Source organism: Synchiropus splendidus, chromosome 10 (genome assembly GCF_027744825.2).
Source record: "Synchiropus splendidus isolate RoL2022-P1 chromosome 10, RoL_Sspl_1.0, whole genome shotgun sequence".
Lineage (NCBI taxonomy): Eukaryota > Metazoa > Chordata > Actinopteri > Syngnathiformes > Callionymidae > Synchiropus > Synchiropus splendidus.
Genome location: NC_071343.1, coordinates 14,939,103 through 14,964,350, shown reverse-complemented (window position 1 = coordinate 14,964,350; position 25,248 = coordinate 14,939,103). Strand labels below are relative to the sequence as shown.

The following is a 25,248-nucleotide window of genomic DNA, read 5'->3' as shown; positions in this document are numbered from 1 at the left end:
TGCAGATAAAAGGTTAAGCAAGGCGTATTTGAACCTGCGACCTACACATTGTTTATTTATTTAGTTTTTTTTTTTTTTACTGCACATCAGCAGCGCTTATGTCTATATTTTAACTATTATTCCTTGAAAGCCATGATAAGACTGATAAAACTAACACGATTCCAACGACAATACAGCAGCAACTAATACAGATGGTCTTCGTGATCGTTGAAAAAGAATATTACTGTGCAAGCTGACACTTGTTGAAGTCAGTTATGACGCAAACAGTTAATTGCTTTTTTAAGGGTCCTCCCGCGCGAGCGGAGATTGTCGTCAGTGATAACGGATCCGCATTCTAACGGGCGACGCCCGACAGTAAAACCAACACCCACTGCTCGCTTCGCTGGAAGGGGGCGGTGTCAAACCTGGAGGATTTGTCACGTATCCTCCGCTTCCGACGAGGAAACCACAGCTGGACACTAACCCGGATGTTTCAAACAACTACTTTACTCAGTCGTTCTGTGTGACTTTTTGTCGTCGCGGTCCAGCTACACGCGCGAAAATGTCGTGCATGGACCTGGAGAAGCTGAAGATGACCGGGGCGGGTCGCGCCATGGCCGTGTTGACCAGCGGCGGAGATGCACAAGGTGACTTTTACCGCTGTTCATACCGCGTCTGAAGTCATTCTAACGAGTTTTAAGTGCAGTCAGCCACGTTCAAACTATACATGAATAAAGGTTATTACCAAAAAAATAACTGACAAACTGCTGTCGTTTGAGGTTAAAGGTCACTGCACCACGTAATAGTGATGGTATACATGCTGTCATGGAGTAAGGTCGTCGCTTATATTGCAGGGTCTTCGCATAACATGTGGTCTAAAACACGTTTCTGAAATTAGAATTACTTTGCAAAAGTTGAACCACTTTTATACACATTCATTGGAACACGCTTGTGGCCCCCGGCACGTTCTGCCCTATTGAACCCTGCAGTTTTATATATATATATATATATATATATATATATATTATTGAGCCAAAAGGGTTTCATTCATGTCAATTTCACTTCCAAGCGATGTCAGAAACCAATGTGAGTTGAACTTGATGTTGAATTTGAGTTTATATGTTCCAACTCTCAGGTATGAACGCAGCAGTGCGCGCTGTCACCAGGATGGGCATCTATGTGGGAGCCAAGGTGTATCTTATTTACGAGGTAAACTATTCACATAGTCCACTTCCAGTGCTAGTGTAGGCCAAATCACTCGAATAAGTCGATGTGAACCTATTTCCCCTTGTTTTAATCCATTTTATTATCAAATATCTCACTTTTGAATATGAACAACGGTTTACAATTACATATTAAATATAACACTCACAATTCTTTGGTTTCTTTCAGAGTTATTGTTGAAATGTTAAAATGTTAAAATGCTTTTTTTTTCTCCCTTTTTCAGGGGTACCAGGGCTTGGTGGACGGCGGTGATCACATCAAACCTGCTCACTGGCACAGCGTCACCAACATTATCCAGCTGGTGTGTTTGCTCGCAGCGTGACTTGTGATGGTAGAAAACAGCTCTGTGGCAACTTAAAACAATGTTTAGACCAGCGCTGGGCAAGCCGGTCCTCAAAGGGCCGGGCTGGTGCAGGTTTTTGTTCCAACCCAACTAGCGCACACAGTTAGACTAATCAAGTGCAGCTGAAAGAAAAACGGCGCCTGACAATAAAGTGATTATAAGTGAAAAGGTGTCCTCTTGATTGGTTGGAACAAGAACCTGCACCTACTGAGGCCCTTTGTGGAACAGTTTGCTCAGCCCTGGTTTAGCCAGTCACGACCTCAACATTAGCTTTTCAATAGAAATGCAAACCTCAAATAGCTCTTAACACTTGACTGTCCGAGTTCCTGCTGTAATGGGAAGCCTCAATATTTTGTCTTTTCTCTGTCTATAGTTCTGGCTGAACTCTGGTAAGAGGTTTTGCAGCATGTGAAATGTTGCTTCTAAGTTCGCATGAGAGGCCACTGAACTCAGGGTCAGCCGTCATTGCTTGCTAGTTATCTTCATTGTGTTTTGACAAAATCTGCCCTGAAATGTGTTTGGTTTGCTTGGTCAAAACATTATAGATCAAACAGAATGCATGTCATTTTTGTCACCAGTAGAGTTGGAGCTCAAAAATATTTTAGTGCTCAAAGGCACAGTTTTAAGAGTGAAGGGTGATTGAAAATGTGCCTGTCTTTACATGATGTCTTCAGTCTTTGCCTTCTCACTCACGATGAGCGCTGAAGCATGTTATACAGAGCATCATCTCAGTGTATTCTGAGAATTGACGTTGCTGTCACAGGGTGGGACCGTGATCGGCAGCGCTCGCTGCAAAGCCTTCACCACTCGAGAGGGTCGTCTTGCGGCTGCTTTCAACCTTGTGAAAAGGGGAATCACCAACCTGTGTGTGTGTGGAGGGGACGGCAGCCTGACGGGGGCCAACATCTTCCGCAGCGAGTGGGGCGACCTGCTGGCTGAGCTCGTCCAGAAAGGTGCCTGTGGAGAACAGCTAAATTTCTTTTCTTTTCTTTTTTTCTTTTATTTATTTATTTATTTATTTTATTTAGGAGCTAGCTGCACATTCAACAATTCAAACAGTTCTCCTCACTCAAGAGTACATTAACCACATGGCCGACTCCTTTTTTATGAACTACTTACTAAAAAAAACAAACAAAAAATAATTGAAATTAGATAAATAAAAACAACTACACTTTATACCTCCCACACTGTTCCCTCAAAGTAAAAGAACAAAAAATGATAATAATAAATCACACAACAAGCAATACATGACATTATAATGAAATCAATAACAAAAACTAATAACCGAAGGGATTCCAGAAACATTCTTAATCGTATTTTCTTGACATTTTTCATCACATTGTCTCAAAGCTCATGTTTTTTTTTCTAACTCATATATTTCTTGTTCTATTGAGTGCCATTTTTCACTGTTGGTGGCTCAGGCTTCCGCCATTTTCTTGTTATGGCCTTTTTTAACTTGCTGCGAGGAGTATTTGTAGAAGTTTGAGGTCTTTCTGAGACTTAAAAAATGTAACTTTTCCCAAATATAAAATCTTGAAATTTAATGGAAACTGAACTCCAAATTCCATATTGAGTGTGTCTCGCTCTTTACTCCAATAAATGTTCAGTTTTGAACAATTTCAGAAAATACGGTAGTGGTTGTAGTCTCCAACAACTACAGTCTCCATTATTATATTTACTCTGCACTGGTGTCTTATAAAGTTCTTTCAACAATGGTCCTGCCACTCTGTAGAATCAGTTGATGACCATTGAAAAAGACAACTTTGCTGCCAGGCTTCACTTGTTTCTTGAGTTGTAGAGAAGAAACTCTTGCATTCTTGGTTACTTTGTTGTAGTCTACACTTATCTTTTACAGTTTGAAAGGAGAACAGCTTAATTTATATACATTACATTTTCATGATGTTCACTATTATAAAAGCTCCAACTGTTTCAGTGCGTTGTGGGACTTGAGTTTTGAGTGCTAATATCCCTTCCACTTTCAGGCAGAATCACTGACACTCTGGCTCAGCAGCACACTCACCTCAACATTGTCGGCCTTGTTGGATCCATCGACAACGACTTCTGTGGCACCGACATGACCATCGGTGCCGACTCCGCGCTGCACCGCATCATGGAGATCGTCGATGCCATCATGACCACTGCTCAGAGGTCAGACACCAAGAGTGAAAGGCCACATGCTGCATATCCTCACATCCAAACCAGGACTACTGATCTACAAGAAACAAGTGAATTAGGTTTATTTTTAGGGTGTTTTAGTCAAAGCTATTTTTTCTCAATAAAGCCTAGACTAGATTGATTTCCCCACTTTAAGTGAGCTCACAATTGGAACAGACAGTGCTTCGATGTTACATTTTGGCTGTTGGACATTGAACAAATGGAAGTAATTAACAAAACAAAAATTAACTACATTTTCAATATTTCAATATTTTAAAATATTAATAGGGACTTGGATATCATTGTACCATACCATATTTATTTATAAAGCACTTAAAAAGCAATACATGATTGTCACTAAGTGCTGTGCAACTGTAAAATCAGGATAAAACAGACATTAAAAACAATAAATATATAAAATTAAAACAGGGCAGATACACAAAAAATTACTAAAAAAATCAGCTGTGCGGTTGTATAAAAGCCAAAAAGTAAAAGTGCGTTTTAAGAAGTGTTTTAAAAGTGATGGTCCTGGTCTAACATGGGGAGGGAGGGCATTCCATAGCCGGGGGCCACAGACTGAGAAAGCCCGGTCTCCTCTCATCTTCCGCTTAGTTTTAGGTACCTGTAGGAGCAGCTGGTCAGCTGACCTCAAGCACCACAGAGGAACATAGGGGGTTAAAAGCTCCATCAGGTACTGAGGAGCAAGACCATTTAAAGCTTTAAAGACAAACAGAATAACTTTAAAATCATGTTATGTTAAAAGTCACAAGCAGCCAGTGGAGAGAAGCTAAAATGGGGGTGATGTGCTCACTTTTGCGTGACCTTGTTAAGCACCTGGCTGCTGCAGTCTGGACCCACTGCAGACGGGACAGGGACACCTGGCTAACTCCTACAAGGAGACAGTTGCAGTAGTCCAGTCGTGATAAAAGCATGAATCACTGCTTGTAGATAAATGTACTTATTCATTCCAAAGTAGCTGCCAATCCCACTTTAAATACAGTCTTACATTCTCCTGCATCTAAGATGATGAAGAAACATTCTTCCATCTAGTGGATCATCCTGTCCAGACTTGCTCATGTCTTCACTGTACACCAAAGAAGTCACTGTCTCTTCTTCCCTCCTGTCTTCGTAGCCACCAGCGAACCTTTGTTCTGGAAGTCATGGGTCGCCACTGCGGGTGGGTACTCGCCTTAACTGCTTTATTTTTAACTGACAAACCAGAGCCTGAAAACAGCCCCCTGCTCTGCTCCACCAGGTACCTGGCTCTGGTGTCGGCTCTGGCTTCAGGAGCCGACTGGCTCTTCATTCCAGAAGCTCCTCCTCAGGAAGGCTGGGAGGACCGAATGTGCGACCGTCTGGAGGCGGTAAACATGGTTCCCTCATCCCTCACAGACACCAGAGGCAGCATTGCTAAGTGTTTATGTATGTTCCTTTCAGAGTCGCATTAATGGCTCCAGACTCAACATCATCATAGTAGCTGAAGGAGCGATCGACCGAAATGGAAAATCAATCTCCACTAACTACATTAAAGAAGTGAGTTAGTCAACTGAAGTGTTAACTTTCTAAATATTAATACTACCTCGACATCTGTGGGTCTAGTTGGTGGTGAAAAGACTGGGGTATGACACCAGAGTGACTGTGTTGGGTCACGTGCAACGAGGAGGAACACCGTCCGCCTTCGACCGAATACTGGTGAGTCAGTTCAGTGTAGTTTTTTTTAATTTATGACTCAGTGGACATGCCTAACTCCTTTCTTCAAACAACTAAAATGTTAGCGATAAAGTCTGAAGTGCAAATGTGCTGAGTCACTGCAGAGTGTTTGGATTTTTGGTGCGCAGCACAGTGAAAGTGTCCGTGTTTGTGTGCAGAGCTGTAAGTTAGGCGTGGAGGCGGTGGTGGCCCTGATGGAGGCCTCTCCAGACACGCCAGCCTGCGTCATCGGCCTCTCAGGCAACCAAGCAGTTCGCCTGCCTCTCATGGAGTGCGTGGAGATGGTGAGCAGCTCTCCTCCGCTGACAATGACCCACACCGACCTGTGTGCTCACTGGAGCTGGGCTTTGTTGCAGACCAAGTTGGTGCAGACGGCCATGAATGAGAAGAGGTTTGACGAAGCCATTAAGCTTCGTGGAGGGTGAGAGTGATTCACACTTGAAACACGGCGAGACTGCAGGTTGTCGTGTTCCTGTAGAGCTACACATAAGTGACCAAGTTCAGTGATGCCTTTCTTCTGAAAAAAAGAAAACCTTTGAAAACTAAGATCAGAAGTAGAAGACTGACTGTAGCGCACAACATAAAGCACATCCCACAGACACAAGTTTTCACACAGTTACACAAAACCACTGTTCGGAAAAGTGTGAATAAGGTGCAGAAATTACAAGAACTCTTCTTCGCTGAGCTCCTTTTCGATCTTGTGCATCAATAATGTGGCAACGTTATATAATGCGGGAGGTGTAGGTCAAATGTAATTACATTGTATCTGAGGATATTTCGATATTCATTCATTCATTCATTCATTCAAAAGACTATGGGAATGAACTCAGCGTAAAACAGAACAAACAAGAGACTCTTCAGAGATGAAAAATCCTAATACAAGTACCAAAAACACAACACTGAAACATAAAGCACTAACCCCTCAAAAGAAAAACAAATGCCAAATATAAAACAGTTCAAAAGTAGTTAACAACAACCACAAAACACAACTCCGAAAACACATCCTGCTGAGAGAAGGCCTCAAAAAAGCCAATCTCAGATAAAGAAAACACAAACACAAGGGGAACAGAGAGGGGAAAACGTACCAGCTGGAGAAAACAGAAACCCAAACACAATTACACACTGAAATAATTTAGAAATTAGAAAACACACCAAAAAATGTTTGATGGTAATGGGGAACATAACATGGCAAAACCATGATCCTTTTTTTTACTTGTGTTTTTGAAAGGTGACAACCAAAATCAGGAAAAAACCCACCCCAACTCCCATGGCGTCAATAAGTGACTACTTTCAAACAGACTTTTGCGTCCATTGTTGACGCTGCCTTTCATGTTGATGCACTGGTTTTCATTAGAGTCAAGTGTTTTCTGTTCAGTGTGACATTCCAAAAGGATGAAGTTTGGGTTAGACCACAAGTGGACAGACATAGAAAGGCTCTTCTGTAAACTGACATGCTTCTCTGGGAGTATAAAAGTCTTCTGCTCGCAGGAGTTTTGAGAACAACTGGAAAATCTACCGTCAGTTGGCCTTCCAGAAACCGTCCCAGTCTGAGGTCAGTGCCAACCTGCTACAGCCATGATGCGCCATGGCTTTACCGTTTGCTCGTGCTTGCACGGTTTAGCTGCCAAATACTAAATGGTGTGTTTCCTCAGAGCAACCTTTCAATAGCGATCCTGAACGTGGGCGCTCCGGCGGCAGGGATGAACTCGGCGGTGAGGTCTGCTGTCCGCGTGGCGCTGGCTGATGGGCACAAGGTCTACGCTGTGCACAACGGCTTCCAGGGACTGGCCAACGAAGACGTGAGTTCTGCTGGGCGACTGACACTGAGCATAATAAACTCACGCCTCATCTGGACCTGGGTAGATGTTTGTGATGGAGTGGCACGATGTGGCGGGATGGACGGGCCAGGGCGGCTCACGGCTGGGAACCAAGCGGTAAATGTGGATTTAGTTTGGTGTGTCAGAAAGATACATTGCTTTTTCTGATTTAAAAAAATGTATATTTGAATCCAGGACCCTCCCGAGCAAGTGCATGGAGAAGATCGTAAACACTATCGGCAAGTTGAAGATTTCCGCTCTGCTCGTCATCGGAGGATTCGAGGTTCTTTTTTGCAACAAATTATATTTTGAAAGTCCTTGTGTCAGCGCTGGGGTTTCTCTTCTAGGGTTACTTTGGAGTGCTGCAGCTGTTCGAGGCGCGGAGCCAGTACGAGGAGCTCTGCATCCCGATGTGTGTGATCCCAGCTACGATCAGCAACAACGTGCCGGGCACTGACTTCAGCCTGGGAGCAGACACGGCCGTCAATGCCGCCATGGAGGTAACAGCAAGCCAAGTCTTGGTCGGAATAAGAAGTCGAAGTTACTGGAGCACAGAGTTCTTATATCTTGAGTGTCTTCTCCTTCATACCACAGGGCTGTGACAAGATCAAGCAGTCGGCCACAGGGACGAAGAGACGGGTGTTTGTTGTGGAGACTATGGGGGGCTTCTGTGGCTACCTGGCGACATGCACCGGCATCTCTGTGGGTGCAGACGCCGCCTACATCTTCGAAGACCCCTTCAACATCCACGACCTGAAGGTGGCTGACAACTTACCACTGTTGAGGAGCTGTTGTCTCACCTCTCCTGCTGTGTTTCTGCAGACTAACGTGGAGCATTTGACTGAGAAGATGAAGAAGGACATCCAGAGAGGACTGGTTCTGAGGTGAGCTGGTGAGAAACTGTTGGGCTGAGCGATGTGATGTCATTAAATCAGGAACATATAGAACCTGTTCCCAATCTACCAACGTGAGGAGATTGCTTGGATTGGGTCTCATTCTTTCTATACGCTATAGATCTATGCTGATGCTACTCGTCCATCACTCGCTTCTCTTCACCCACACACTCACAACGAAGAAGCCAGTCAAATGCGCAACTTCAGGTTGTCTTTAAACCTGATGCGCCTCAAATGTTACTTCGCACTTGTTCCTCCAAGAGAGACTGATGGAATCATCCTTGGTGGATCCACGACGCCAAAGACTGTCTGCGCCGCAGAGCTAACGGTGAAGTCACCGCTAAAAACTTTATTTATCTAAAGTTTGCCTGGTGGGTCTGGAAATTCCTCAAACTAGAATACAATCACACAAAAGACATTGTGATAAAATTAAGACAGTTATTTAAAATAAATGAATAAATCATGATTTATTTTTTGTCATATTGCCCACCCCTTTCTGGAAACATTTTAAAACATTTCCTGCAAATAACACAGCAAAATTGCGAGTGTCAGCGGCTACAATTATTCACAAAATAAAAGAGATTTTCTACAGGACGTTAAACTAAGCCCATTTGCGCTTTGGCGTAGGTTCCGTTGGTGGTGTGAATCTGGATTTTTTTAATGTCGCAAGTGTGCCGTGGCTTGAAAGCTTTCGAGGACTCCTTACTTCCCAATATAGCAGCTGCGGTGCTAAAATAGAGACATGTTTGCTATAAAGTCTCACTCTGTCCCCACAGGAATGAAAAATGCCACGAGCACTACACAACCGATTTCATACACAAGCTGTACTCCTCAGAGGGGAAGGGGGTTTTTGACTGTCGGGTCAACGTGTTGGGACACCTGCAGCAGGTCAGGAGCCTCAGATGTGGTTCTACAAATAAATCCACGTCAGCTACTGCTTACTTCAACTGGACTTTCTTGCGCAGGGTGGAGCTCCGTCTCCCTTCGATCGAAACTTTGGTACCAAGCTGGGGGTGAAAGCCATCCAGTGGCTGTCGGAGAAGATGACTGAAAGCTACCGACAAGGTACGACCACAAGGGCCTAGAATGTGTTCCTGGTAGATTTACTGGTCCTCCTCTTCAGATCGAGTGTTCACCAACTCCGCAGCATCGGCCTGCGTCATGGGCCTCAACAGGAAGGTCGTCTCCTTCACCCCTGTCACTGAGCTGAAGGAGGTGACTGATTTTGAGTAAGAACTGCAACCTGATTCTTCTTAAGTATATCATGGATAACTGTCCTTCTGGGCTGCCACTTCAGACTTGGGCCCAATCCCATTTCTCACCCATTTTCTCACACTAGCACTTGGTTCTGAGTGCCCTCCACTATGACGTGCCCTTCCCTAAGAATTGGGACAGCACTTCATGACGTTATGTTTCACACGTAAACACAACTTACCTTGTCTGCCGTGGTGTGTTTGTTTCCTGCTTATCAAGTGCTGGAGATGTTTTGGAAATGTTTGGTGATCCAACGGAGAAGAGATGGGCAAAGTCGAAGCTGTCTTTGCCGCTATTTCGCAGTGATACATCTGTTAGAGCAATAGTCTGGAACCCATCTCTTTCGACAAATGAGTATCAGATCAGAGAGCAAAGTACCACGCAACAACCGAGAGTCTCTCGAACTGCACGGTAGACCCTTTAGTTGGCAAATGTCTGACATGAGTAGGAAGTAAACAAACGGAGGAGTAGTCTGTTACTAAAATGACACCATAGTTTTTCATTAATGTTATTCAATTCACACGTTGGTATCCAGGGAATCTATCAACACGTCATCTTCCCACTTGGTTTCAAGTCAGCTTCGGTGCTCCCTCAGTTGGAAGGGATCATTTCAAGTGGTGAACAGTGGGCGTCCCTGGTTTTAGGAGGATTGGGACACACTACACTTACATGTGAACGTTCACGGCCAAGTGTTACGGTGAGAATTGGGTCAGGCACTTTCAAAGTACACTCATCTTGGCACAATTTGATAGTACACATAAAAAACAAAGGATAGGATGTACATCTAAAGACACCAGAAGAAACACCCATGCAAATAAAATGATCTGACTGAACTAAAAATATTTCACTTTTTTTTTGTTTTTGTTTGTTTTTTAAGACACCGGATGCCAAAAGTTCAGTGGTGGATCAACCTGCGGCCTCTGCTCAAGATGTTGGCCCGGTATCAGACCAGCTTCTGCGAATACGTCCCTGGAGAGATCGAGCATGTGACGCGCCGCTCGCTGAGTGTCGACGCTGGGTTCTAATCTCAGTGTTGTTCAAACCTTCTGCAGTAGAACCAGAAAATAACCTTAGAATAAGCACTGAAATGTTGGCCAACTGCACTTATAACTACTTACTTACATGTGGACAGACTACTGTTAGAGACAGATACGCAGACTGGCAAATTAAATGTTTATTTTCCTCAACAAACCAAGCAAATTTCTTGAATGTAACTGTAATAATGTGTAAATTAGAGAAGTTCTATGATGTAATGCGCTACCCTTGTATTGAACAGAAAGTGTAATATAAATCTCTGAACATTAATGCGGCTCTTTTACAATAAAAGACTGGAACTATATCTTTGCATCCTCACCGTCTTTTGAAACTTCTTCTGAAACTTGTGGTGCTAAAAGTTGAATGGAAACTCATCCTTGCTGGAATCCATCTCACCCGTGTCGGGGCTGTTGGCGTCAAAGGGAAACTGGAAGTCCTCATTTTGCATCGATTGGTTGAACAGGAAGTCACTTCCTGCAAATGCACTCCGCCGATTAACCAGAACAAATGCGGAGCACCAATATGAAGAGATGGCTCGACCTACCACCAGGTTTTGAGTCAGAGGATTTCTACAGGAAAAACCAATATTAATGTGCTGAGGGATTTGAGGAGAAAAAACAATGTACCTTTTCGACGAAGAAAGAGTTAGCAAAAGCAAAGCAGTCCTGCAAGGGAAATTGGAAATAAGTGAGTTTTGAAACATCTGAGCAACTCAAGACATTTTAAATGTATTACTCATCTATTTTCAAATATTTTCTTAATATATGCAGATAATCTAACTGATGTGTCTTGTTGAAAATAAATTATTTTTCTTATAATCTTTTTTCTTATTTTCTTTAAATGATTGTATTTTCCTTTTATACATATTTTGGTGTCTTTCCTCACCTCAGGCGGGGAGTCAACATTGAATCCAAAATCTGTGCACACAGACCCACTAGGCTCAGAGTGTGCGGAGAAGAAGGAAGCTGGAGATTTGGCGTCAGAGGCACACGGAGAATCCCTGGACCCGAAGCTGCAGAGGTGGCAGTGTTAATGTGACCGACTAAGCATTAGTAGTGATGGGTGGATGGGGTGTCATGAAACAGGATTTCAGGGTTGTTTACATCAATTTTTTTAAGGGCCAGTAGATGGCGCTCTTTGAAATGCTGCGAGGTTTTGGTGAATTGGTTATTTCACAGCAGACAGTGCCATCTGGTGGCCTCTGAAAATCAGGACACTGGTTCATGAAGCCTCATCTACCTTCAGTTAGCATTAGTGACTCTGGGCCAGTGCCAGTAACATACTCGAACATGAAGGCTGGAGCCACAGCTGCTGGCTGAGAGTCAAAAGGATTTTCTTCAAGTTGCTTTTGAGGAAGAGCAGCGTGGTCCTCTGTTGTGTCCATTTCAGCTGAAACCTCTCGCCCTGTCTCTTTCTCCGTCTCCTCTTCTTCTTGAGGGATCACCTCCATCTTCTCCTGGATTGAAAATGTTTACGGGAAGAGTTCAACACCTCCTTCCAAACTCATGCCAGACTGACTACATTTTCTCAGTGGCGACAGAGACTTTCCATTCCCCAACACAAACAGGACTAACTCCACTGCCTTCACCATTGAAGAAGGACCAGCTCTTCATTCAATGCTCAGTTTTGATCTTCAGTTTTCCCCATTTTTGTGTAAAGATAAATCATTTTTTACTTTCTGCAGTGCAGAATAAGAACACCATTTCTCCCATTTCAAACCTGGATGAAAGGTTCAGTTTCCTGCACGTGTTCCTCGGCATGGATCTCATCAGATTGATCTGCGGTATAAACTCAATGAACACATGGATATTGAGGTTTGAAATGAACACACCTATTTCTCCACCAACCTTTCCACTCGTCTGCACACACAAACCCATCATTGCCGATGTCTGGAGCACCAGCCTCCTCCTGGAGCTCCTTTTCCTCAGGAACGTCTTCCTCATTTGGCTCCTCTTCCTGTTGAATTTCATCATATTGCTAGGCGGCAGCGCAGCTCCAGCAAGTGTCAGAAAATATGTACTTGTTGCTGGCTGAGGTGAAGAGGTGCCTCCTCTGAAGTGGAAGTGTCCAGTTGAGTCCCTTCATGCTTCAGGTGCTGATCACTGGTGAGAAGACATTCACAGAGATTCTTCCAGACAAGGTCTTAGATCGCTCACAATACCTGTCAACTGGTTTCTCAGTTGAAGCCGAAGCAGCTGTTGGGGACACCACAAACATGAATGAAGATGTTCCAATCCAGCAAACCTCTCTTAAGGAGTGGCAGCAACTACAAAGTACCAGTGAGGCGATCCAGCTCCTGCTGCCTGGCGTCTATCTTCTCGTCATGAGACTTGATTCGGGTCTCTATGTCTTCCATCTCCCCCTGCAGCTGGATGAGCTTTTGGGCCAGAGGACTTTGGCAAAAATAGTTTTTTTGCTTTTGAAACGTCTCCCTGTAGTTGTTGATCCTTTCTTCATAGAGCGCCCTTTTCATTGGATTAAAAATATTTTTAGGCCAATAAAAACGCTGAGGCTGCAACAAAAACCTACTTGTCTCTGTCGAAGTTTGTTTTTGTGTTTTCCAGTTCTGCTTTGAGGGTGTGCTCATAGTGCCGGAGGTGTTTGTTGGTCTCCTTTAAACTGACCAGAACCCGGACACGTTGACATGGTACAGACAGGCGACATACACTCGACTCACCCACCCTTCTAAAGTGTCTCTGCTGTGCTTGACTGTGTTCTGCCGGCTCTGCACTTCACTGTCGAGCCTCTGGATGTTGCTCTGTGTGGCTTCAATGGAAAGCTGTCGCTTTGCTATTGCTGCTTTGCAAACTGGAAGCATAAACCCATCACTCATCTAAAACGTCTGGTTATTTCACATAGACACAAAAATAAGCTGATACAATACTTTTAATTTGTTGGTTGACGTCACTCTTCTTCAAGGAGAGCTCTTGATTTTCCAGCGCTGTCAATACACTACAGTTAGAAAGTGCTTTCATCTCTTAAAAGAATGCAGGAATGTTGACAGTGGCAGTCCCAACTCACGTTAATAACGCGACCAATAAAAAAAGCTAACAGCTAACACACTACATAGCGCAGTACAAAGTGAAATATAACACGCAAGACGATCTATTTTCCACCCACCGAGCTTCAACAGAAGACTCTGCACGGTACCGATAGAGAACTGCTCCTCCATTTTGTCTGTCCGACGAAGCGCGAAACACACACCTTTGTGACGTAACCAGCGTTCGCTCTTTAACGCTTTGATGTTGACCAAATAAAATAAATACACTGAGATGCGTTCCACACAACATTAACAACACTGTTAGAGGCCGACATATAGTTTGGCGTTTTCACTTCAGCGTTATATGAGTTTAAAGTCGTTGAAGATATCCACGGCGTGAAGATGCTTCGACGCGCCTTCGACGTTTACGAGAACCACCGAGACGTGTTGCTTATTCTCTTGTTCTGCATCATCGTGTCCATCTTCTTCGGCTGGCTGACGACCACCCTCTTTCTAAAATGCTGAGCAGCTCACGCGCCGAGTTGGAGCCACCAGTTCGGTTAAACACGAGGACTAACGACTCGTCTGAGCCGGATAAAGTTGCCAAAAGGTGAGTCTGAGGAACACTGGTAAAACAAACATTATGTACAAAGATGATGACACAGTGGATGTTCTCCGACTTTAGCTTGTAGCTAATTTTAAAGCAACTTCATTATTTGTTCTCTACAATTATGAGTGATTTTCTTAACCCCCCATCATCCTTCAGCAGTTATATTATTTTAACTCAACAATATACTTTGCTCTTTTCAACATTTTTTGTTTTTCTTTGCTTGTAAAAAATGTAAACAGGCAAATGTTTTTTTCGTATTATTTTGTTATTGTTTTGATTATTATTACGGACACATTTGACTCACAATATTAAAAAAATGAATTAAAAAACTCAATAACGTAATTCGTTTTACCGATTGTATATATGAAAATCACGAGACCACAATTTTTGTATTGTAACAAAATACAAAACGTAAGCGAATTCATCAGTCAACACGTTTCCAGATCAGTTATTTACGACTGGTATGGATAATAGTTTTCTCACCGGTGGCGGACAGCGCGCATGCGCGAATGATACAGCGGTGGAAGGCGGAGCTAGTGCGATTCTGGACGCTGGCTACGCACCGTGGCGCATCTGTGCGGATGCGATTCCGCTTGGACCAGACCTCCAATGTGATTATGCCTCTTCAAAGGATGTAACTTGCCTCGCATCTGCTGCTGCTCCGGGCCTGCGAAGGTAAGGAATTCGATTATCTTTCTATTTTTGAAGAGCTGGTAGCGTTTGGTCAGGCGGCTGCAGCCGCTGACAAAGAGCGGACATGGGTGGGATTTAAATGGGAGGAGGTCGGCGCTCCAGAGAAGAGAATCGGCTGCATTGTCTGTTTCGCGTCTCTGTGTAATCTACTGGGTTATTTGAAAGTAAAACACAGAATTATTTCGACATTAAATCACATTTGATTTAAAAAAAAATAAAAACTGCTAGGCCTAAACAAAGACACGGCATCATTCATGATATCCATGTAGCATTGTTTGTTGTCTATTCGTATTTGGCTGTGGGTTTTTATCAGTAGTTTGTCCGTTTGTTGATGCTGAACACAGTCGCCATCTAGTCTGACTCTGCTGAATCTAGGTCAGGAGTCATCAACATGGAGGATGAAATAAAGCATCTCCTTTTTGGTTCATCTTGCAGAAATGTTTCACAGAATTTTCCGCTGCAACCGTCTGCTATAATAACCGCTGGAGTCAGCGAGCGAGAGCATGGCTCATGTTGAGGAGCCTCACACTGAAGGAGAGGGGAGTCCCCAGATGATCTCCCTCAGATCGGAAGCATCTGGAAACCATGTCAGTGACGCAGAAGCTGGACCTCCTATTAGGAGGAAAAGGAGGAAGAAGAAAGACCCGCGGCCAGAGTCCATCATTGTTTACCGCTCTGACATGGAGCGAGAGCTGGGAGAGGATCAAGCTGGTGAAGAAGGAGCTGAGCGGAGTGCAGAGGAGGGCTCCAAATTCCTCTGCACTCCCACCAACGATGGTAAGCAGCGAGTGCCAGAACATGATTAAAATTCTTCTGGAGCTTTAAAGTTAGTCGGGGTCATGGGCTGATCTGATTGGTTTTATGTTATGTTGTGGCCTATTTTCCGAGCATCTTTTTGTTTTGTATGACAGATGAAGGCTGGAGCCTTCCTCCCGACAGTCGCTACGTCACTCTGACCGGCACCATCACACGTGGGAAGAAGAAGGGTCAGGTGGTGGACATCCACGTGACGTTGACAGAGAAGGAACTGAGGGAACTGGCCAAGTCCAAGGAGCGCCTGGACGCCGAGTTTGAAGCAGGTGAAGGCTCCAGGCGCTCCTGCAGCTTAGGCGTGTGTCAGGGACCCCATGTAGTCCTGTGGAGTCTTGGCTGCGTCCCCATAGTTTTCCTCCTCTCCTTTATTACCTCCTTCTACTACGGCACTCTCACTTGGTACAACGTGTTTTTGGTTTACAATGAGGAGCGGACGTTCTGGCACAAGATCACCATCTGCCCCTTCCTCATCATCTTCTACCCCATGCTCATCATGCCGGTGGCCCTGTCCCTGGCCCTGTATTCGGCTGTGGTGCAGGTGTCCTGGGCCTTCAGCGAGTGGTGGCAAGTGGTCCGAGACCTGGAGAAAGGGTTCTGTGGGTGGGCCTGTGGGAAACTGGGTCTGGAGGACTGTTCTCCGTACAGTATCGTGGAGCTCCTGGACTCTGATACGGTGTCTGGCACTTTGCAGAGCAAGGCACCCAGTGAACTGGCCCAGACGTCGTCAGTGTAAACCACGATGACGTGAGGTCCAGGTCATTTGCATCTTAATGTTTTTCACTCACTTATTCCTTCATTGTACGTGGTCACCAGCGACCTCACTCCCCTCCACACACTGATGTCCGTTACTGGCTGGTTGGATCATCTCTGAGATATGTACTGTTGAAAACCACTCAAGGAAGACAACCACTAGTCACTCTAAAGTAACTGGCAAGCCACCCTCAGTCCTCCCTGCCAGATGCCTCTGCTCTGACTCTCTGATGGACAACATCACTTCCAAACCTCTTCAGGCTCATCAGTCTGGCAGTGCTGCAGTTTGAGCAACACCTGTGTGATCCAATAAAACTACAGGTCGTCCTGCTACCCAGTTTTGCGTTTGGAACAAGACACTCTGCACAGCACTGTGACGTGTGGAAATTACTGACAATACCTAACCACAAGAGTCTGTTCAAATGTGTGTCAAATGAGATTCACGATTTGGCATGTCATCTTTATTCCCAAGAAATATGGTTTGAGTCAACACTCACCATTGATTTCACAGATTAGTTTGTTTTCATTTGTTTAATTTTTCTGCTTGTTTTTTAACACACATACCAATGAACACAGTGGAAGGGAAGGTAACAATATGTAAATATATTTTAGCAACGTGTTGCTGACTTTGTGTCCTGCTAGTTTATTACATTCTGATGGACGTCAGAAGCGTTTGCACAAATCAGTTATTTTTTACTGGGTTGAATACGTTTTCTGAGGACTTGCTTTCACCGATGAGCTGCTTACAAGGGAACCTGTTATATTGTCTCTGTCAGCTCAGTTCACAGACAAATGTATAAGTTACATTTTATTTATAAATTTAGCAAGATGACCAGTAACAATAAGTGCAATGCTAAAGCAAATTTAAGCAAGCCTTCCTTACTAAAGGGCAGGCTCTAATGTGTTCCATTATTGGTGGATTTTGGAAGAACACCATGATTTTAGGTGATCACACAGACACCAAACAGATGAACCATCGATAAATCCATTTTCCTGGTCACATGTCCATGAGTGACACAAAGTTCTGGAAACAATGGAATTCTGTATTTATCATGTACTTTTAATTTATTTGTGTTTTATTTGTTTTTATGTATTTTATCATGGACTGAACACAATGGTTTTTACTACTGAAAAAGAGATGATGATAGCATTGCTCAGATGTTTGTGTTTTTGCATCACCGGTGTGAACTGTGGCATGTAATGTACAATATATTGACATGGCCTAACACTCCACATGGATATGGATTAATTTATTTACTGTGCTTTGAACAACAAGGTAACACAGATTTAATAAAATGTGTTTATGTGTGTGTCTGTCCTTTCTTGTGTTTAATATTATTTAAGATGTTCTTTATTGCAAAGCACTGTTCGCAAAGATAGAATGGCGATTTTCACAAAATAAGACACCGTTTTTAAACAATCATAGTATAATAGATTACTTTGTGTATTGTTTACTTATGCTACCAAAATGGATTTTAATGAATCTACTTCAGAAGTATGTCGACCATAATTCCATTTTCCTTTTCTTCCTATCATAGTAACATACTATTATGTTTTAGTTAAGATGCTAAAATCCCAAACGTGTTAATCTAAGATAAACATTGAGAAAACTCTAAAAGGCAATTCTAAGTATATAACCTGACCAATGTCATTTGTCGTTCTGTATTTACCATTTTCATTAATAATGCAAAGTTGTATTCCTGCATTTGTATTCCAGATTATTACAAATGTGAAATAAAGACAGCGACTAACCCTTTTTCTTTTTTCTGAGCAATTCATGTTCTGCTCTACCAACTTCCGCTTATTGACGTTTGACTACATGGAGGCGTTTCTCCCATTATATCTACCAAGGGTTCAGACATATCGAATTTCGAGCCCAGCAACGCGTGGTCTTACTCTTTGTGTTATTACTGATAATTAACAGATCATAATATTTTGTGATCGCATATGCTTACATCTAAATGTCATCCACAACAGGAACTAGCGAGTGTCACTTCAATTTCTAGACGGACTCATAATACAGTGACACTCATCACCGGTGGGCGGAAGATAAGATGGCGAAAGTAAGTTTTATATCGTTAAATGTGAATGAAACTATGTCGTATTGTCATTTCATTTCGTTTGAATATGTGTGTTTAGTCGTTGAGCTGATTGCGATCAGGCGTTTGTTTTTCATTAATCGGCAGAGACATGTTGGGTCTTGTCCCACCACTCTGTGTTCGTGTCACTAGTTCAGTCATAACGTCGTTTAATGAAATATAAAGTCATCATTCGCTGCCTATTTATTTGATTGAATTTTTTTTGCTTTGCTTTTTTTTTCATATTTCGTTTAAAGGACATGTATGCAAGTCAGACGTTCCTTTTCACAATGAGCTATTTTCTTCTACTATGCCATATAGATTTTGACTATTTGCCAGAAAAACCGTTTCTGTACTCCGCTCTAATGTTATTTTATTATCCATTGTCTTGATTATTGTAGTGATTTCAGCCAGCAGGCATTTTTATTTTATGATACATTTATACATTATACATTTAGACCTCTTCAACTGTTTGTATAAAGACTCTGTGTCTCGGTTTTGTCACTTGTCTATTAATATCACTTAAGATGGTTTTGGCTTAGTCTTATGTGACATGGATACACCCATTTTGTTTTTTATTCTAAATAAAGTGATCGTATATGACATTATAATAGGGGTCACCACGTGGGTAAAACTGTTGGCTCCTGTTAGAGGCTTTTTAATAATTGTTATATATTGTTTTTAGTGAGTTATTCATGGTATTTTTTCATTAAATAAGCATGTGTTGTCATGTATAGCCTTGTTGTTTGGTGTACATGTTGTCATTTATAACTTGTTTTTTTCTTATTTGTCAGAAATGAAATTGTATTTTCTTCCTGTTTTCCAGACAGCTTTGGTTCTTTGTATGGATGTGGGGTTTTCCATGTCGAACTCAGCCCCGGGTGAAGAGTCTCCTTTCGAATCAGCCAAGAAAGTCATCCAGAAGTTCGTCCAGCGACAGGTTTGCTAACTGACAATCCCTCCAACCTTGATGCGTACTCAGCATGTACTGTGAAATGAGCTGTGGCTTTTTTCAGGTGTTTTCAGAGACCAAGGATGAGATGGCTTTGGTCTTATTTGGAACAGATTCAACTAAGAACCCTTTGGCTGCGGACGGTCAATACCAGAACATCACTGTGCACAGACAACTAACAATTCCAGATTTTGAACTTCTTGAGGAAATCGCTTTACAGATCCAGCCTGAAAATCAACAGGCTGATTGTATCCTTTTGCTAAATGACTTTATTTTATTCATCTTAAAAACAAACACACGCCTCTATTATAGGTATTTTTGTTTTACTGCTCCTTAACGTTTTTCTATTCAGGGCTGGATGCTCTTGTGGTCTGTCTGGATCAGCTTCAAAAGCACACAGAGTGAGCTCCATCAGCTTCCACACATAACACGTGCCACCGCTGATCTGTGACACTTGTGCATCACCAGGGGGAAGAAGTACGAGCGTCGCAACATCTCCATTCTCACTGACCTCAACAATGAGACTGATTCGGAGCAGCTTGACATCATCATCGAAAACCTTAAACAGATGGGCGTCAGCCTGCAGTTCTTGTAAGCTGCCGTGTTGGAATTGTACAGCCGGCACATGTTAGGGTACTTTAAAGTAAAACTTGGTTCTTTCAGTCTGCCATTCCCTGTGGATAAGGAAGCAGGTGGTGGTGGTGATGCTAACAGCGGTGCATCAGATAACCCTGGTGGTTCTGGTAAAGGCCTCACCCGGGAGCAGAAGTCTGGCTTGGACATGGTCAAACACGTCATGCTGAGTTTGGATGAGGATGGCCTTGATGAAGTTTACACATTTCAGTAAGTATATTAAACAAGAATGGACTCCACTGATATTTGCTTCTTTTTTACAGAGGCAAGTTTAGAGTAACTTGTAATTTCGTTGTGTCTTCTAGAGATGCAGTGGAGCAGCTCTGCATGTTTAAGCGTATCGAGAGGAGGCCGACAGCCTGGACCTGTCAGCTGACCATCGGGAGCACGCTCGCCATCCGTATAGTGGCCTACAAGGCTGTAGGTTCACTGTCCGACATTTTTTTAGGCAGAGAGTTAGACAGAGGTTTAGTAAGAGATAATGATGAAGAGATGATGTTGACCCCACTGAAAGTTTCCTCTTCTGAAATGACCTCTTGATGTGGTCCCGGCTGTTAGGTGATGGAGGAGAAACTTAAAAAGTCGTGGATGACTGTTGATGCTCAAAGTAACAGCAAGGAGGATGTGAAGAGAGAGACGGTCTACTGTCTGGACGACGACAACGAGACAGAGGTGCCAAAGGAAGACATCATACAAGGTGACACCTTTAACCCTGCTGCACCCCATTTCATTTCAAAACTCATTTTAGTTATAATGGTACTTTTCTGCCTTTCATATCTTCCATTGTGATATTCAAATTCTTATGAAAATGTAATGTTTCATTTTTTTATTTCAGGCTTCTGTTATGGAAGTGATATTGTTCCCTTCTCCAAAGTGGATCAGGATCAGATGAAGTACAAACATGACGGGAAGTGCTTTGCTGTTCTCGGATTTACCAAACAAGAACTGGTACTGCACCCAGACGCTCTTAAGACTTGACGGAAGCGTCCCTTCATGAGTGATGTGAATCTTGTGGCAGGTTCAGCACCATCTGTTCATCGGGAATCAGGCCATGAAGGTGTTTGCTGCCGAGGATGATGAGGTGAGGATGGAAGCAAAGTTGTTTAACAATAGCGAGAACTCAAGCGGCTCTCTGTGCAGCATGCTGCTGTGGCTCTGTCCGCCCTCATCCGAGCCCTGCATGAGCTGGACAGAGTGGCCATTGTTCGGTACGCCTACAGTCGCGCTGCTAACCCTCAAATCGGAGCTGCGTTCCCGTGTGTGAAGCAGGGCTATGAGGTGGGATGATGGAAGTCTTTCACCACTGCTTTGTGACTGTGTAGTGAAAGTTCTTCCCTGCTCTTCATAGTGTCTGATCTACGTCCAGCTGCCCTTCATGGAGGACCTCCAACTCTTCACCTTCCCCTCTTTTGAGAGCAAGAAGTTTAAGCCCTCAGGTGATTTCCACGTTTTGATAAGGTTGAATTCTCTGGTGGAACAATGAAAAGTAGCACTCGTGGCGGAGGTTGGCAAATTGTGACCCGGCTCCTCCTACTTGAGTTGTGTAGTCAGTGTGAAACTGTTCCATTGTTTTTCATTTCCAGACAGTGTCTGTTGTAATGTCCCTTTAGGCTATCAGTACTTTTTACTAGTTCAGTAGTCTTGATCATCAGATAGATTATAGTAACTCAACACCTGATACCAGTCCACCTGTCGCTACATCAATGGACTTTAATTTTTTTTTTAATTCATAGCATGAGAGATTCAAATTTAAGTTTTATGTTATTTTTGACCTAAAAATTGGCATTTTCACCCTTAAAAAGTAATGATACTGTCAATAAAAATTATTATTATTGTTCTCAGTTGTTTTCAGCTATTTATTAATCTCCTATTAAATAACCATATTGGTTTTACTTTTGTCCATATGTGTGTCCAATGTAATGTATAATTTCTTTTACATTTCCTCTCAGCTAGTAAGAATTATATTGATATTAATGTTGTTGCTTTAACATTATTTAACAACAGTTTTAACTAACTATTTTACATCATTATCTTTTGCTTTGGCTATATTTATATTCGGACAGATAGTGGTGATCCTTTGCCATAACACTGCTTTTGTTTTCAGTACATACTGTACTTTTCTAAATGTCATTCACATTTCTTTTTCTTTTTAATAAAAGCACTTTTGTAATTCTTTAATTCGACAAGTGTTGTAACACTTCAAATTTCAGACTTGACAGAATTTGGATGTTAAGTCGAAACATTGAAACTTTAAACCTCGCTGATCTTCATGATGCTCTATGTCCGCATGCCTTCTCGCGATTCTGTCCCGAGCAGAAGACCAGTTTTCTGCTGTCGACACGCTGATCGACTCCATGATGCTGATGGAGGAGGATGAGGATGGAGGACAAGTAGACATTTTTAAGGTCCATAACATTCCAAACCCAGATTTCCAGAGACTCTTCCAGGTAACACACGCTACTACCACGTTCCTCGATATGATTTTGAAATATTAAGTGTTTAACATAACATTATGACCGAAACTGCTGGTGGTCTTCAGTAACAAAATCAAATTCAAGCGGTGGAATGTTACATTTGGAAGTCATTTGTGAGACAATAATTTCTCCACAATTTGGCCAGCAGGTGTCACTTATGAGGCTAAATAGAAGTATTTTTGTTCAGTAATTCAAGAGGGTTGTTTGTCATATGTCTGAACCGGAACCGGAGCAACGACTGAATGTTTGTTGTTCTTTTAACAATGAGGTTTTGTCTCTGAGAAGAAACATTTTCCCTGCCATTCCTACTACAAACCGTGCAGGAAGACCAGGCATGCTCAAAGACGGATCGATTATTTATGGCCCACATGATCCCATAATGCACTGCAGCAGTGGGACTGTGGTGTATATTGAATGTGTATTGCTCATCAGCTTCAGAAAATGTAGCGTGTCTGTTTTCATACAAGACCTGAGTGACAAGACGATTTGTGAAAAGGGTTCCTCCGTCTCTCATGTGCCAGTGCCTGCATCACCGGGCAGTCAACCCAGGAACCGCCCTTCCTCCCATGGAGCCTTGGCTCAGAGCTGCCCTGGACCGGCCCGATGTCATACACCAGCGCTGTCAAGCTCCTCTGGAGGAGGTGAAGAGAAACTTCCCGCTGACAGAAGTGGAGAAGAAGAAGAAACTGAAGACCAGTGATCAGGTTTTCGGCAAAGAGTGAGTGACATATATAATATAATCGGAGCATTTAGGGGTGAATGTTTTAACCCGTGATCCTCTTCAGCTCTGAGCAGACGGATGTCACGAAGGGAAATGGGAAAGAAGAGGATGAGGAGTTTAATTTGGCTGACATCTCTGAAGGATCTGTCACTTCAGTAAGGAGCTGTGTGGTGGATGATGCCGTCATCTTAATACCAAACCACATCCTCTTCTTTGAAATCGCCAGGTGGGAAGTGTGATTCCAGACCGAGACTTCCGCTCGCTCATCAGTCAAAAGACTCTCCCCTTCAGCGAGAGTGAGTTCCCATCGTATGATCAAGCACATGAGTCATCTTCCTCCCTTATAATTGTCTTGTTTTTGTTCTGTGTTTGGTTGTGGTGACCCCACGTGTCCTCCTCAGTCTGTCAGCAGCTGACTCACAGGATCGAGCAGTTCCTAGGCAACAAGAACACAGAGTACTACATGAAGAGTATCACCTGTATCCAGGCTTTCAGAGAGCAATCAGTCAAGGTAAGTACTGCTTTTTTCCCCTGCTCTGTGGAGATGCAGCTCCTGGACCCGGATAATCTGGAGAGGGAATCGTCTTGTTTTCGCTCTATGTTTCAGCTGGGGAATGCTGAACTCTACAACAGCTACCTGCAGTCTCTGAAAAGAAGCATCCCAAGCAGAGGGCTGGAAGTCTTCTGGGGTCTGCTAGTTCAAGGTGCCCCCAGCAGTTGTGTTCTCTCAAACATTCTCAGCTTAAGTCTGAGCTTGATGTTCGCCTGCACCACGTTTGACACCGTCGCTGCTCAGCAGTGCCAACGTCAGGGCAGAAAACCGAGGGAGATGTGAAGTCGTGCATTGAAAGAATCTGAATTTTAAGAACTTTTTGGTTACAAATGAGGGGACATATATATGAACATAAATAAACTACTTATTGATTATGTATTGGCAGCATATTAGCCAGTAGTATATGTTTAACCCAGAATGGGCACCTAAGGTTCTTTGTAAACAGCAACATACAGCATGAGAAAAAGGCTCTGAACCTCAAGGTCTGCAGTCTGACACCACCACCATTAAAAAAATTCTGTGCAAGAAGACATTATAAAAGAATAATTCATTTATAGGAATGTATTCATTTCAGTAATAAAGTGATAATTAAACTTTTTTTTTTAATTAAACTGTAAATTGTGGAATGAGATAGTAAGGAAACGGTGAGTGAACATAAAACTTGAAAATGCAGGAATGTTCAGCATCGTTCTTGTAGACTTGACTGGATGTCATTCGATGCTACTTCACTCTGTCCTCACTATTAGTCCAGGTTATTTCCTGTTTTAAGACTCATACAATGAGGAAAATATAGCCCTTTTTTTATATTATCTGAATGAGCTAGAAGGTTAAGCTTAGCTGCAACCTGCAGGGTAACCAGCAGATGTCACTGTATTGTATACACTGCTTCATGTAAAGTCAGTTTCCAGCACCTATTTTGTCGACAGATGGCATCACTCTGATCAGCGAGAAGGAAGTGGCGAGCAGCAGCGTGTCCAAGCAGGAAGCGGATCAGGTGAGTGGACAGCACCTTTATATTATTCTAGTTATTTCATCCAGGCGCTAACTGTCTGTCCTCCAGTTTCTGCTGGATGAAGAGAAGAAGGAGGAGGCAGCCGTGACGACAGAAGGAGATACAGGAGATGTGGACGACTTGGTAACTGCCTTCAGCGTATTTATTTTCTGATGAGAAACTTAACGCTTCTGTTGTTGTGTAGCTGGACATGATGTGAACGTGGAGCTGGTGGGATTTACATCGGCTTCCTGTGGCGTTCTCTTCTGAGTGGACCACTATCAAGGGTTTTGGCTTTTCAGTACTTTCAGTACTTACACACTGGCTACTGAAAAGTAACCAGTGTGTTGGACAAAATGGTTGATGCAAATAAGGAAAATGATCAGGACGCAAAAGAAATAAAAAATCCATTAAAATTCCTCCCCAAAAAAATAAAAATATTCCTCACAAAAATACAGTTAGGTTTGATATTTTATATGTGGTCGATCTGTAATCTGTGTGTATTACCTTTAAACACAAATGTTTGTCTCTCAAATACTGATGTTGCTGATTTTTTTTTGGTGTCATTTTTTACTCTGCTAATAAATAAAT

General features: G+C 42.9%; 4 protein-coding genes across 6 annotated transcripts; 3 read left to right on the top strand and 1 right to left on the bottom strand.

The window, feature by feature from the left end:
- The first annotated feature begins 387 nt into the window (after positions 1 to 387).
- Positions 388 to 10,705, top strand: pfkla (phosphofructokinase, liver a). The gene is made up of 22 exons (XM_053877901.1): positions 388 to 626; positions 1,115 to 1,188; positions 1,427 to 1,504; positions 2,310 to 2,499; positions 3,529 to 3,694; positions 4,833 to 4,877; positions 4,956 to 5,064; positions 5,138 to 5,233; positions 5,300 to 5,392; positions 5,569 to 5,694; positions 5,767 to 5,831; positions 6,899 to 6,962; positions 7,063 to 7,209; positions 7,274 to 7,344; positions 7,423 to 7,510; positions 7,575 to 7,727; positions 7,822 to 7,986; positions 8,050 to 8,111; positions 8,897 to 9,008; positions 9,086 to 9,185; positions 9,244 to 9,349; positions 10,252 to 10,705. Exons 1-22 carry the CDS (start codon positions 542 to 544, stop codon positions 10,397 to 10,399), a joined length of 2,343 nt encoding a protein of 780 aa, XP_053733876.1. The 5' UTR covers positions 388 to 541; the 3' UTR covers positions 10,400 to 10,705.
- Positions 9,777 to 13,960, bottom strand: LOC128766354 (SPbeta prophage-derived uncharacterized transglycosylase YomI-like). Of its 2 annotated transcripts, XM_053877906.1 has the most exons (15): positions 13,530 to 13,960; positions 13,294 to 13,350; positions 13,091 to 13,217; positions 12,939 to 13,028; positions 12,687 to 12,874; positions 12,571 to 12,604; positions 12,430 to 12,511; positions 12,257 to 12,365; positions 12,129 to 12,187; positions 11,693 to 11,865; positions 11,295 to 11,421; positions 11,036 to 11,074; positions 10,954 to 10,978; positions 10,729 to 10,883; positions 9,779 to 10,420 (listed from the first exon to the last, which is right to left on the bottom strand). In XM_053877906.1, the coding sequence occupies exons 1-14, from the start codon at positions 13,579 to 13,581 to the stop codon at positions 10,762 to 10,764; spliced, it is 1,284 nt and encodes a 427-aa protein (XP_053733881.1). In that variant the 5' UTR covers positions 13,582 to 13,960; the 3' UTR covers positions 9,779 to 10,420; positions 10,729 to 10,761. The 2 variants fall into 2 exon arrangements, with proteins under 2 accessions (XP_053733880.1, XP_053733881.1); XM_053877905.1 differs by having other exon boundaries at positions 9,777 to 10,883; positions 13,530 to 13,958.
- Positions 13,681 to 25,248, top strand: xrcc5 (X-ray repair complementing defective repair in Chinese hamster cells 5). 2 transcript variants are annotated; one of them, XM_053877902.1, is made up of 22 exons: positions 13,681 to 13,999; positions 18,233 to 18,318; positions 19,160 to 19,273; positions 19,350 to 19,533; positions 19,638 to 19,686; positions 19,754 to 19,876; positions 19,949 to 20,128; positions 20,224 to 20,338; positions 20,477 to 20,615; positions 20,754 to 20,866; positions 20,937 to 20,999; positions 21,059 to 21,196; positions 21,267 to 21,354; positions 22,235 to 22,365; positions 22,914 to 23,110; positions 23,178 to 23,268; positions 23,340 to 23,409; positions 23,515 to 23,624; positions 23,721 to 23,817; positions 24,593 to 24,660; positions 24,727 to 24,801; positions 24,863 to 25,248. In XM_053877902.1, the coding sequence occupies exons 2-22, from the start codon at positions 18,310 to 18,312 to the stop codon at positions 24,875 to 24,877; spliced, it is 2,169 nt and encodes a 722-aa protein (XP_053733877.1). In that variant the 5' UTR covers positions 13,681 to 13,999; positions 18,233 to 18,309; the 3' UTR covers positions 24,878 to 25,248. The 2 variants fall into 2 exon arrangements, with proteins under 2 accessions (XP_053733877.1, XP_053733878.1); XM_053877903.1 differs by lacking the exon at positions 18,233 to 18,318.
- tmem169b (transmembrane protein 169b) lies at positions 14,025 to 18,162 on the top strand. Its single transcript, XM_053877911.1, has 3 exons — positions 14,025 to 14,674; positions 15,128 to 15,469; positions 15,604 to 18,162. The coding sequence occupies exons 2-3, from the start codon at positions 15,196 to 15,198 to the stop codon at positions 16,236 to 16,238; spliced, it is 909 nt and encodes a 302-aa protein (XP_053733886.1). The 5' UTR covers positions 14,025 to 14,674; positions 15,128 to 15,195; the 3' UTR covers positions 16,239 to 18,162.